The 12,832-nt window shown below is 44.8% G+C and overlaps 1 protein-coding gene across 1 annotated transcript in view; it reads left to right on the forward strand.

Annotated features, from left to right (window-relative positions):
* Window positions 1–896: 896 nt before the first annotated feature.
* The window catches only part of LOC107123156 (histone-lysine N-methyltransferase 2C-like), an 82,603-nt gene continuing 70,667 nt past the window's right edge, over window positions 897–12,832 (forward strand). Inside the window, exon 1 of the mRNA XM_015426343.1 lies at window positions 897–1,576. Coding sequence (XP_015281829.1) covers window positions 897–1,576 — 680 coding nt within the window. The remainder of the gene's footprint in view (window positions 1,577–12,832) is intronic.

Consider the following 12,832-nt stretch of genomic DNA (forward strand, 5'->3'; position numbering starts at 1 on the left):
TAGAGTGCCATGCCGGTATTGATGCGGCTCGGCGTCGACAGATCCCTAAAAGGACTCAACATCATCCTCCCTGTCTGTTCACCGAGGATCGGCCCTTCAATACCGATGATCGGGCTAATAGGGGCCGCTCACAGAGACGAGATCCTACACTGTCTCCCAGATGCTCCCGCTCTAGGAGTAGATTCCCACGAGTCTTCCTGCCCCCCCACCTCCTCCTCTCTCCTGGGATCACCGCCAACTGCGTTATCTTTATGGGGCTTATCCACCCGCATCCATGCCGTGGTTGACTCCAGCAGATTACTCTGATTGGGATCGTCACTCTACCCACAGATCACGGTCACCCTATAGATCGAGGTCTTCGGCGTCTCTCTCCCAACCACCAGATAATCCATCTGATGACCCTCCTCAACATCGACCAGATCAATATCATCCTCCCAGTCCCCCTATCCCACTGTCAACATATCCAACCAGTCAGGTCAAGACCACTCCGGTACAATTGCCAGAGCCCGATTCCTCTGACTCTGTGGATGAGGATTCTGATACAGGGGCTTCAGATGTCCACAGCTCCCCTAACCAACCGTATCCTAACCAGGCAGTAGCCGATGACCAACCTATATCCCTCTGATAATTTAACCTCCTATGGAGACCTTATAAAAAGAATGGCACACTCCCTCGGCCTTTCAGTCGTACAACCACATCCACAGGTAACAGATGCTGTCCCGCTAGATACATCGATGGCTATAGCCCTACCCATGTCTACGGTCCTGGTAAAGGCAGCAAAGGCCCCATGGGATAAACCGTCATCAGCTCCAGTGTCCACATGTCGCTTGGACCATATGTACAGGGTCCAAGAAACAGGAGCAGAATTCTTATTCGCCCATCCTTAACCAAACTCCATGGTAGTCACTTCCTCATCCAAGTCCAAGGGAACACATTCTGCACCTTCAGACAAGGAGAGCAGAAAGTTAGATGCATTTGGACGACGTTTGTACTCTACGGGAGCACTAGGAGTAAAGACCACCAATTACTTAGCGTGTATGAGTAGATACCAGTACACTTTGTGGGAAAGGCTTGCTGAGCTTCTGGCTCACCTTCCAGAAGACAAGCATCAGGCAGCCCGCATCATCCAAAAGGAGGGCATGGTGCTGGTAAAGCAACAAATCAATACCTCCAAACATGACCTAGACACTTCCTCAAGGACAATGGCTTCAGCCATAGCTCTACGAAGCCATTCCTTGCTACGCAACACCAATCTACAGCCAGATACTAGGTCATACGTAGAGGACCTCTCCTTTGATGGCCTTGGTCTGTTTAACAGTACTACAGACACCATATTACAAGATATGGATAAAAGCATAAAAGCTTCTCGTGCTCTGGGCGTTTCCTCATCCACGAGGCAGCAATACCGACCTCGTCCCTGGTCCAGACCCTGGCACAAATGCACCCCAAACCGTCAATCTCTTGACTGGCAATGGAGGCCACGAACATCCTCTGGAGGCCAGAAACCCTCATTCCAGAAACCTAGATTTGGATCGGGACAACAGTCTTCCCGCAGTAAGGAGGCAAAGTCCGCCAAGTAGGGTTTTTGATTTCCATATCTCCCAGTCACATCTGACCCATCTAACCCCTTTCCTCCAAACCTGGCACCTCATCACCACAGATGAATGGGTGCTGTCCATCTTAACCTAGAGCTACCACATAGAATTCATTCAGAACCCCATCACTCCTGTCTTCGTCTCCACACACCCTTCTCCAGCCCTCCTGAAAGAAGTGTCCGTCCTTCTGCAAAAGGGAGCCTCACCAGCCACCCATCCCACCACCAATACCTACGCTTTACAATTGGTCAACATCATTACCAATATGCGGCCCTGCCATTCGGCCTTTCAAGTGCACCAAGAGTCTTCACAAAGACAATGGTGGTGGTCGCGGCCTTCCTTCGTCTCAAGGGTATCTCCATCGATGATTGGCTCTTGGTAGCGACTTCCAGGGACACCCTAGTCTCAAACATCAACGAGACACTGGTCCTCCTGGAAAACCTGGGTCCACAAGTCAATCTGGAAAAGTCTCAACTTCAACCGGTCCAGAAAATACACTACATCCGTGCGCTACTGGACTCCACGATTTGCACAGCCTACCTGCCACAAAACAGGGCAGCTGACATCATGAACCTAGCCACTGTCATTCGTACCTGGCCCTCAGTGACGGCCTTTCAAATACAAAGGCTTCTTGGCGTCATGGCTGCTACTACATCAGTCCTGGTTTTTGCCAAATTAAGAATGCGTCACCTACAACTATGGTTTATCCGCAATTTCAATCCAGAGAGGGACACACACACCACACACCTATTCTCACCTGTCAAAAGTACGAGACTCTTTACTTTGATGGACTGTCCCTTCCAACTTATTCCAGGGAGCACCCTTCCATCCTCCATCACCCCAAATGACCCTAATGACAGATGCCTCCGTCTCGAGCTGGGGCGCCCACATGATGGGACTTTGTGTCGGAGGCAGATGGGACACTCAGAAACGAAATCGGCACATAAATTTCCTGGAACTGCTTGCAATACAGTTTGCTGTCACCAGTTGCCTACCTCTGATCGAGGGAAAATGTGTCACGGTCCTCACGGACAATACTACTGCCCTCAGTTATGTGAACAAGCTAGGGGGCACTGTCTCCCAATGCCTCTGTGACCTCGCCCTCCAATTATGGGACTTCTGCATCGCCCACAACATCTTCCTAGCCGCCACGCACATCCCAGGGCACATGAATGTACAGGCAGACCACCTGAGTCGGGCAGGACTCAGTCTCCATGAGTGGGAAATGAATCCAATGTACCTTCTTCCACTCTTCCGCAGGTGGGGGTTCCCCCAGATAGATGTTTTTGCCACCAGGGCGAACAAAAGTGCCCTCTGTTCTGCACCCGAGGTGGCAGGGACCCACAGTTTCTACCGGACGGTCTCCTCTATCCGTGGTCCAGAGGATTTCTCTACCTCTTCCCTCCACTGCCACTGCTCCTGAGAGTGGTCCGGAAAATCATCAGCGACAGAGCGGACTGCGTCCTCATAACCCCGTGGTGGCCAAGGCAACTATGGTTCTCAACCATCCTTAATCTATCAGCGGGGAACTACCACCAGTTTCCTCCAGCACAAGACCTCCTGTTCCTAACCGAGTCCCGTCTCCTATACCACGACGTGCCACGAATGAAGTTGACAGCCTTAGAGAGTAGCGTCAACAGCTTTTCTGCCCGCATAGCAAATGTCTTGCTAAACTCCAGAAAGTCCACTACGCAAAAGTCCTATCATTACAAGTGGCAAAAATTCTGTTCCTCTTTGGGTGATGATGCCCCTCGAGTCACCTCCGCAGGTCTCGAGAAAGTTTTCTAATTCCTCCTGTCTCTCGCTGACGCGGGACTTTCACATTCCTCGTTAAGGGTTTATTTGGCTGCACTTTCGGCCTACCATGTTCAAATTGAAGGATGCACACTGTTCTCGCATCCACTTTCAAAGCATTTTTTGAAGGGACTGTTGCACCTTTACCCTCCCATCAAAACTCCTGTCATCCCCTGGGACCTTCCTCTGGTCCTTCGCCAACTCACCAGGAAACCTTTTGAGCTGCTCGCAACTTGTGACCTAAAATACCTGTTGTGGAAAACGACCTTTCTAGTCGCTGTCACTTCAGCAAGGTGAGTTGGAGAAATGCTGGCTTTCAAACATGACACTCCTTACTTGTCTTTTTTGCCAGACGGCGTTCACCTCGTATCTGACATCTCGTTCCTGCCAAAGGTAGTGTCAGAATTTCACCTACAGGCAGAGGTCTTCCTCCCGGATTTCTTCCCGGCGCCGACATCCTCAGAGGAGGGGCTGTTACACACGTTGGATATGAAGCGTGCGCTCCTGTTTTACTTAGATAGAACCCGTCCAACGAGGCGTGACTCTCAACTTTTCGTCTCCTTTGCGCCAGCAAGGCTGGGGACTCGCATCACGGCTCAGCACCTATCAAGGTGGATTGCAGGTCTCATCCGCCTCTGCTACCTTATCACCAAGCAGCCATTGCCTGGCCCTATCAGGGCTCATTCAGCCAGAGCTGTTGCAACCTCAACTGCCTTCCTCCAGGGAGTTCCCTTAATGAACATTTGCAGAGCCGCTATGTGGGCTACGCCTAACACGTTCATTAGGCACTATGCCCTAGACGTCCGAAAGAACTCTTGTACCAACATGGGACGTCACATCTTATCCTCGGCTTCGCAGTAAGGACCTGCCAGCACCCTCCTCCAGGTAGGCCACTGCTCGCTAATCTCCCATGGATGTAAAGCACAGAGACCACGTCAAAGATAGACAGGTTGCTTACCTGTAACTTATGATCTCCGAGTGGTCATCTGTGCATTCACACCACCCAACCTCCTTCCCCGCTGCTGTCAGCTTCTACATTTTCCATAGGGGTTGATTCGTGGTGGTTCGAAGGAACTGGCGGGATGTCCGCGCCCACCCCTCTGGGCATGCATGGTGGGGTTCCTGCGCATGCCCTAGGTCTGGGCACGAAAATCCGTTAAGAGCTTGCTACAATGCCGATTGATCCAGCACATGCACACTGTATCCCATGGGTGTGAATGCACAGATGACCACTCAAAGATCACCAGTTACAGGTAAGCAACCTGTTTTTCTATTAGCCATGGTGACCAAAGGCACCCTGTGTATTCAGATGCAGTAAGATTTTGAATACCACTGCTGAGAGGTAACCTTGGGAAGGACCCAACTTTTATGCCCTGATTGTTAGTCCTCTAGGGCAACTGGTTGGCCACTGTGTGAAACAGGAGGCAGGACTAGATGGTCCACTGGAGTGATCCAGCAGGTCTGTTCTTACTTATAGGCCAGACTCAGTTTAGCTTGTGGACCATTTATGTATTCAGACTTTGATAGCACTTTTCATTTGTTGAGAGATTAAACATTCTGCTTTTTTGTTGTCAAATATCTTCTCAAAGCAACTAACAAAATATTTTATAATTATGGTAAATTACTGAATTGTATGTTAAACAGTTTTAGTGTATCATCAATAAAAGGCAGGTAAGCATGGGAGGATTTTTTAAAAACCATTTTTTGCCAGTCATTTTGTGTGTGACAAAAAAATCTCCCACTAAAAGATAATATGGTGAGGTTGGTGTGTAAAGTGGATGGGGGTGCAATTTCAGTAGTTTGCACCCCCTACGAAAAAAGTTACTTAACAGCCCTGCTCCTTCTCTTCTTATGCTAGGCTGGAAAGTTAAATGTTTTTGTGGCAAACTGTAGTTTTGTTTGTCTGAACTGCAGACTATGGTTTATTCCCTGACACTGTTTAATCCTAGCTCAAAGGGCAAAGAGCAACCCATAATTTTGTGATTTGCTATTAAAGTGGTTGACTTTTAGCCACACACAAAGAGAGGAAAGAACACATGAGACCAAAGATTTCCCAAGCTTGTTCCTTTAATGATAAGCCAGTGTTCATTATCTTTCAATGTAAATCTTGCCTCATGCTTTATTGGCATCCTCGTTTCATCTGGCAACAGCCTAACTACAGTTGCTGTGAATACTTCCATGTGGTCAGTTACATTAATGGTACATAAGCACAGCAGTGAGGAGGCTGACCGAGTTCTGTGTGTATAAAATACAGTACACATTTTAATTAGGTATTCTGTTTTAAGTAGGTTTTTTAATGCTGTTATTTGTTTGGGGCACTTGGGAAAGGATGGAATAGGAACTGAAACAAAGTAAATCAAGGATTCCAAACTTCTCTTCTTTTTAAGATTTATCTATCCAGCTTAAAGAATAAATGGAGGGGGGAGTAACTGAGAAAGACTTGGGTAGATTTTGGTAATATAGGGCCGCTGAAATTAGCTTGGTAGAGCTTTTAATATTGTAAGTATATTATTGAATCCTAACAAAGGAAATAAAACCAGATTGTTTCCTTGTAGAGCGTGTGTCGTCTTCTTTCTCTACATACACACACATTTTGATCATTAGTTTAAAGCATTAATTTGTATTTTTGTTATCAATAAGGAAAGTAGAAATCTAAAGGGAAGTTGGTTGTTGGGTGAGAAGGAAGCAGGAAAAGGGGAGATAGGGGGTCTTTCAGGAAAGGAAAAGAAGAAATAGGGTAAGGGAAATGAGATGCTCCACACAAATCCTTGCGGGTCCCCAGCTTTTAAAAATTTGTGTATGTGTGTGTGTTGTGTGTATGTAAAACATTACACTAAATGAAATCTCCAGTTACAAAAGTAGCTATCTGGAATGAACTGCTGCTAGGCAAGCAGAGACATGGAGACTAAACCAGCCACATTTACCAGCTGTGGGTAAAAGCCACATTGGACCTAGAGAGATTTCACATTTATTATGTGGGTGGGATGATGTCAGTTTGGTTGATTATGCCCCTTTCAAGCTGCTGTGATAATTACCTGCTTGTTACCAGAAGTGTGGAACCCATTTTCAGTACTTGTTTGCTTTTGCTGTCATGCCCTAATTGCTATATAATTTTGTCCCTGCCAATTACTGCTTTGGTGTGAAATTTTACAATGAGCAAGTTGCAAAGTGATAACAGTGTAGCCTTCATAATTTTGACAGAATATTTTCAATTATACATCTTGATTTCTGATCTCTGAAGTGGAGTCCAACGTCTAAGTGAAAACCTGTGGCAACTCTTCCCTACTTAACTTTCTGCTCTCTGCTAATGAATTATGGTTAGCTAAGCTTAACAGAAACGTGCAAAAACCCAGTCTCTAGGTTGCCCCTAGTAATGAAATATTTCTTTCTGGGTGACAGAAACATTTGTACTAAGTGTAAGGTGTGATTCATCTAACTGTTTCTTCACTATCTGTTAATGAACTCAAAGTGGTATGTGTGGGTTCTGCTTTCCTTATTTTATCCTCAAAACAAACCTCTATGGTAGGTTAGGCAGACAGAAATTGGCCCAGGGTCACTCAGCAAGCTTCACTGCAGAGGGAGAGATCTGAATCTGGTTTCCCAGGTCCCGGTCCAGCACTCTATTCACTGTACCAGATTGTCTCAGTCAGTCAGTCTGGGCTTGGAGCTGTACTTCATTTGTTGTTGTTGTTCAGTCGCACAGTCGAGTCCGACTCTTCGCGACCCCATGGACAATCTCCCGCCAGGCTCTCCTGTCTTCCGCCGTCCTCCGAAGTTGGCTCAATTTCATGTTCGTTGCATCGCTGACACTGTCTAACCATCTCATCCTTTGCCGTCCCCGTCTTCTTTGACCTTCAATCTTTCCCAGCATCAGGGTCTTTTCCAGTGAGTGCTCCCTTCTCATTTGGTGGCCAAAGTATTTGAGCTTCAGTTTCATTATCTGGCCTTCCAGGGAACAGTCAGGGTTGATTTCTTTGAGGATTGACTGATTTGTTCTTCTTGCAGTCCAAGGGACTCTCAAGAGTCTTCTCCAGCACCATAGTTCAAAAGAATCTATTCTTCGGCGCTCGGCCTTCCTTATAGTCCAACTCTCACAGCCATACATGACTACTGGGAATACCATTGCTTTGACCATGCGGACTTTTGTTGGCAGGGTGATGTCTCTACTTTTTATCATGCTGTTTAGGTTCGCCATCGCTTTCCTCCCAAGGAGCAGGCGTCTTTTAATTTCATGGCTGCAGTCACAGTCTGCGGTGATCTGTACTTCATGCCCTTGATCTACCATGATATTACCAGTTGGTTGGAGGCAAATCCTCTAAAGCTCAGTCCTAGTCCCTAATGTCATTAGGCATCTGAAATCACTCCACTTTCCAATAAAATAGGACAGTTGGACTCCCATTCTAGCTGTATCTGAAGAAGTGAGAACAGCGACTCACAAGAACTCATATCGTACCACGCATTTTGTTAGTCTTTAAGGTGCTATTGGAACCTTGCTCTTTTTTACTGCTACGAACAGACTAACACAGCTACCCATCTTGATCTAGTAGCCCCTTACCTGATTTGTTGTTTTTTTAAGTAGCACATTATGACCAATAAAGAAGGATCTTATTTGTCAGAGCTCTTGTTGTAAGAGATAGAACTCTGTGTTGGTAAAGCATGCTGTGTGATGGAAGCATAAATAGGCAAATAAGTCTTTTTGGCTCAGATAAACTAACAAAGAACTATTAACCCTCAAACTGGATTTTAGTGTGTTTGTTAAAGTAAACTAAGGCCCCGGTCACACAGGCCAGAAAACACAGGGGGGAGGCGTGGCTCTTTGCACCGTTGCAATCTGATATGCCATTAGGCGATCAGACTTGACGGTGGCACACCGGGGCTTCCACCATTAGCGCGCACAGCAAAGAGGACGCCAGCGCGATCACACCACAGGAGTCCGGAGGCAGCCCGTGGCAAAGCATTTGCTGATAGGTAGATTCTGGTAGCTTTTAACTACGCAGCTTTGGTGGCTTGCCGTGGGTTGGCCACGGGAGTGCTACGCCTCCCAGATGTTCTGGTGAGATTGCACCTGGAAAATCCGCCGGCGTACCATGCCTTCAGCAGGGCAAATGCTCCGTGTGACCGGGGCCTATGATCGTAACTGCACAGTTTCAATATTTTAAAGTTTTAAATACATATAGTATGTTGGTCGAGCAGCATTGTTACTAAGATACCTACAATTCTTGAGTAATTAGAAGAAACACGCCAATTGTGGAACTTGGAGAATGGACAGTGGAGGGAACTAAAATCTGGGGTTGGGGTTTCTTCTGTCTGAAGAGATGCGTGAGAGACTGAAATTAAAAAACCCTAAGGATTTTTACTCTAAGGTACATGGCCTTGGTCATTACCTACAAAATACATCAAGGCAATACAGTGGCAATGTGCATGCACAAATATATGTAAGCATATGATAATGTTTCATTGTCCCCCTTTACGGTTTTCAAGACCTTTATGCAGTACAGCTCTCATCCTTCCTTCATTGGGCCATGGTGATGGTCATGGGGTAAAAACTCCTAATTTCCTGGAAATAGGTTGCCATGCTCACACTCTTCATCCTGTTGTCTTCTGTACTTACTATTGTTTTGCGGCAGAGTTCTTGTCCCAGCAGTTGCTATGGCTAAAGAGATGCCGGGGCAAATGCCACTCCCATGTCTTCTACTCTAATCTTCAAGATCTGTTGAGAGCAAAAAAGAGCACTCTTAGTGGCGCAGGTCCAGGCACAATGCAGAGGTGCTTGGCTACTGCTTCCTCTCCCCTGATGGTCTCAGCAATGGCACTTGATTGCTGAAGGGTCCTCAGCTGCAGTTGGGTCCAGACATGATGGAGGGATGCCTTGCCATTGTTTTTCTATTAGGATCAGCAGTCATTATTAATGAATACAGACAAATTAATCTCTCGCAGAGCAGTAGGGAGACATCCAATGAAACTGGCAGTAGATTTAGGTCAAGTGAAATTAAGTCTATAATAGATAAATTAACGTATTATTCCAAAATATAAATGGTTGGTCCCAATGTTTTTAGAACTGTATAGCCCTTTATCATGAAAATATTTTATAGAAACTGCAGCTACATGTTAAGGGCCAAGGAACCAAATATTTCATGCAACACATAGAATTCATTGCCACAAGATGTAACAGCCAACCTCATTGAGAAAAGATGAGATCTGTTTGGCTTGTTTAGTGCTAGTAGCAATTATTCCAGTTAACAGAATCTTCCTATTCAGAGGGTGTATATTTCTAATCTTCTAACTGTATGTTGCTGTGATTAAAGATGAGGGGTGAGCTGATTATGCTCTGATTCTGAGTTCTCAGTAGTGTTGCCACTTCTGGATTGGGAAATTCCTTGGAGATTTTGGAGCAGTGCCATAGCAGTCAGTGCTTCAGAGCACGGTCTGCTAGACCCAGGTTCTTGCTGTGGAAGCTGAATGGGTGATTTTGGACCAGTCACAGACTTCCAGCCTAACCTATCTCACAGGGTTGTTGTGTACGTCAAAAGAGAATGATGTAAGCTGCTTTGATCCCCACTGCAGAGAAAAACTGTACTTTTCCTCCTGGGGAACCATTGTTGCCAATCTCCAGGTGAGGGCTCAGAATTACAACTGCTCTCCAGATGGCAGAGAAAATGGTGGACTCTGTGTCCTTTACTGAGATGGCCCTCCTATGACAGCCAATGTGACGTAGCAGTCAGGGCTTCAGAGCACAGTAGAGGCTGCAGGTGTGTGTGGGGGGAGATGGAAAGCTGAAGAGTGAGGAGCAGATAATGGCAGATTGATGGTTGGCTGGGAAGGAGATCAAGTTGCCAGCTCCAGGTTGGGAAATTCCTGGAGACTTGAGGGGTGGAACCTGAGAAAGGTGGGGTTTGAGGAGGGGTGGGACCTCAGACAGGTACAATGCCATAGACTCCACCATCCAAACCAACCATTTCCTCCTGGGAAGCCATTGTTGCCAGTCTCCAGGTGAGGGGTGGAGATCACTCAAAATTACAACTCCTCTTCAGGCAGCAGAGATCAGTTCCTCTGGAGAAAATTGTGGACTCTGTGTCATTATATCCTGCTGAGGTTGCCACAGCAAATTGACGTTGAGAGCTCGTCGTATTTATTTCCACAACAGGCCTTATTCCTAGTAATTTTATAATTCTCTATCATGTCCCACTTTAGCCGTTTTTTCTCAACTGAAAAGTCCTGGACTCTTCAGCCTTTCCTCATAGGGAAGGTGCTCCAACCCCCCCCCCCAATCATCTTAGTTGCTCTTGGATAGTTTCATTTGTCTCTTGCTCTGGAAAACTTCCACTCATTCTGTTTGCAGCCTGCCTTTGGCAAGAACCTGAATTTCTGTTTTTTGATTTGGTATCTTCCTATTTTGTATGTTGGAAATTACCATCTTTAAACATCTTGCCGTCAGTGGGTCCTAAGGCATTTTAACTGGTTTCTTTCGCCTTTTATATAGCAGAAGAAGGAGTCTTGAGTTGGACACAGTGGCTTGGATCCTGATGATAATTTCCATTGACAGATAGGTGGGGCAAATTTCATCAGGTCTGCCCTCATGATGTTGTGTTGTGAGTCCTCTGCTCCACAGAAGCAGCATTTCAGATTGATTAATGGGGCTGCAGGAAGAGGCAGGAGGCAGGGAAGTTCCATTCTGCCAACACCAAGAGTACTACTATTTCTGTGTCTACACACAGATAAAGATTAAGAATGAGGAATGGCTTAAATCCTTAATATGAACAGCAACAGCACACATTCACTTTTCTTGATAATTTGCTAATTAGAAATATATCAGCTTTTTGGCTTGTAAAAACAGCAGAGAGAAAGAAACTGCAGTAATGAAATCTACTGAAGCATACGAAACAAAACCATGGTTGTGTCCCCCCCTCCCCCGTTGCAGGCTGTTCAGACGGGGAATTGCTTCATTTTCATATTCATCACAATAATTATGACACACCCCATTTTCATAATATGAAAGAAATGCACAAGTCTAGTATAAAATGCTGCCGCACAATTACTGTTGGGATCTAGGCGCAGAGTTGTGAAGACCCAGAAAAGAAATGTTTTTTCCTAAGGACTTTATTGGGGGAGCACTGGGGAAAAACCTCCTATGAAATATTTCCTCTTTTAGAATGAGTAAAATGTACTTAAGGCAGGTTTTTTCATCATACTCAGTGAAAACACTGGGAAAGCTTGGGGAGCAGTGGAAAAAACTTACCATATATACATTTTCAAGAAATTTTCCCTTTAAGTGTAAATAATTTTGGCACCAATTAAAATACTACAATGTGTTTAATAAGAATACATTATTAAAGAGTGCTGTGTTTTCAGTATTATGACGTTTAGCTTAATATCCAAAGATTCTAGTAGTCATACCAACTGTGACTCTGTAAGAAAGTTTCTGTCCAAATAATACACTATCTTTTGGTTATTATAGGTGTTTCAACCTTCAGTTTTTATTTTTTCCTGCTTCCCAGATGGCAAAAATTAAAGATACTTGTAGTATGGTAGCAGAGAGTACAGTTTGTAACTGTTTCTCAAGTGTTGGGCATATTAGACTTATTCTGCAGTAGCTTCATTAGGTACTGGTTAGTTTCCAGGGTCAAGCCAAGGTGCCGGTTCTCATCTGAGGAATTTTTTGCCCATACTCCAGCATTGTATTATATTGTCTTATCTAACTTTTTGCTTTAATGTTGTAATCTGCCCTGAGTCTCAGTGAGAAATGTGCAACATCAATGAAGTAAGTGACTTCCCTAGGGTTACAATCTGGGTTTTGTCTGGAGGAATGACTCTATGTACCCTGTTAAAAGCACAACTCTGCCCTTAAGCTACATCAGCTGAAATAGCCACTTTGCTAGGGTAGTTTCCAGGCTAAGTTAATTAATAGGTTCTTCAAAGCCACAAAAGTGTAAATTATTTCATCTTAATCTGTTTTCAAGATCTGTTTTCTGTCTCTTTTTGGCTTGTTAATTTTTTTATTGAGTTTATTACATCATATATACAAAACAGGAACACATCAGTATTGTATAACCTTGTGATAGGTAAACTATTGAACATATAAGATGTATAGAATGTTGCTATTATGTTGCGTTAGAGAACTGGATCATAACACCAAATTTAAATCAACCGGCTACCAAACATATCATACAACCTTTTAATGTCAGATATTAAGCAAGTTCACATGAACCAATTTTTTAGGAACCACATTGTGAGAAGCCAAATAGCCTAGTACAGGAAACCACTGTACTACAAATATGTATATATCTTTATCCATATTACGTACTTTGAGTTATTGGATCAGTGATTTTTTCCCATTATTTATAGATTCTATATCTTGTTATGCCACATATTTATGGAAGGCCCTGCCTTGTCTCTCCATTTAGCACCTATAGCTGTTTTTGCTGCAATCAATAATGTGGCTATTA

The sequence above is a fragment of the Gekko japonicus genome, unplaced genomic scaffold (assembly GCF_001447785.1).
Source record: "Gekko japonicus isolate JY-2015 unplaced genomic scaffold, Gekko_japonicus_V1.1 scaffold691, whole genome shotgun sequence".
Classification (NCBI taxonomy): Eukaryota; Metazoa; Chordata; class Lepidosauria; order Squamata; family Gekkonidae; genus Gekko; species Gekko japonicus.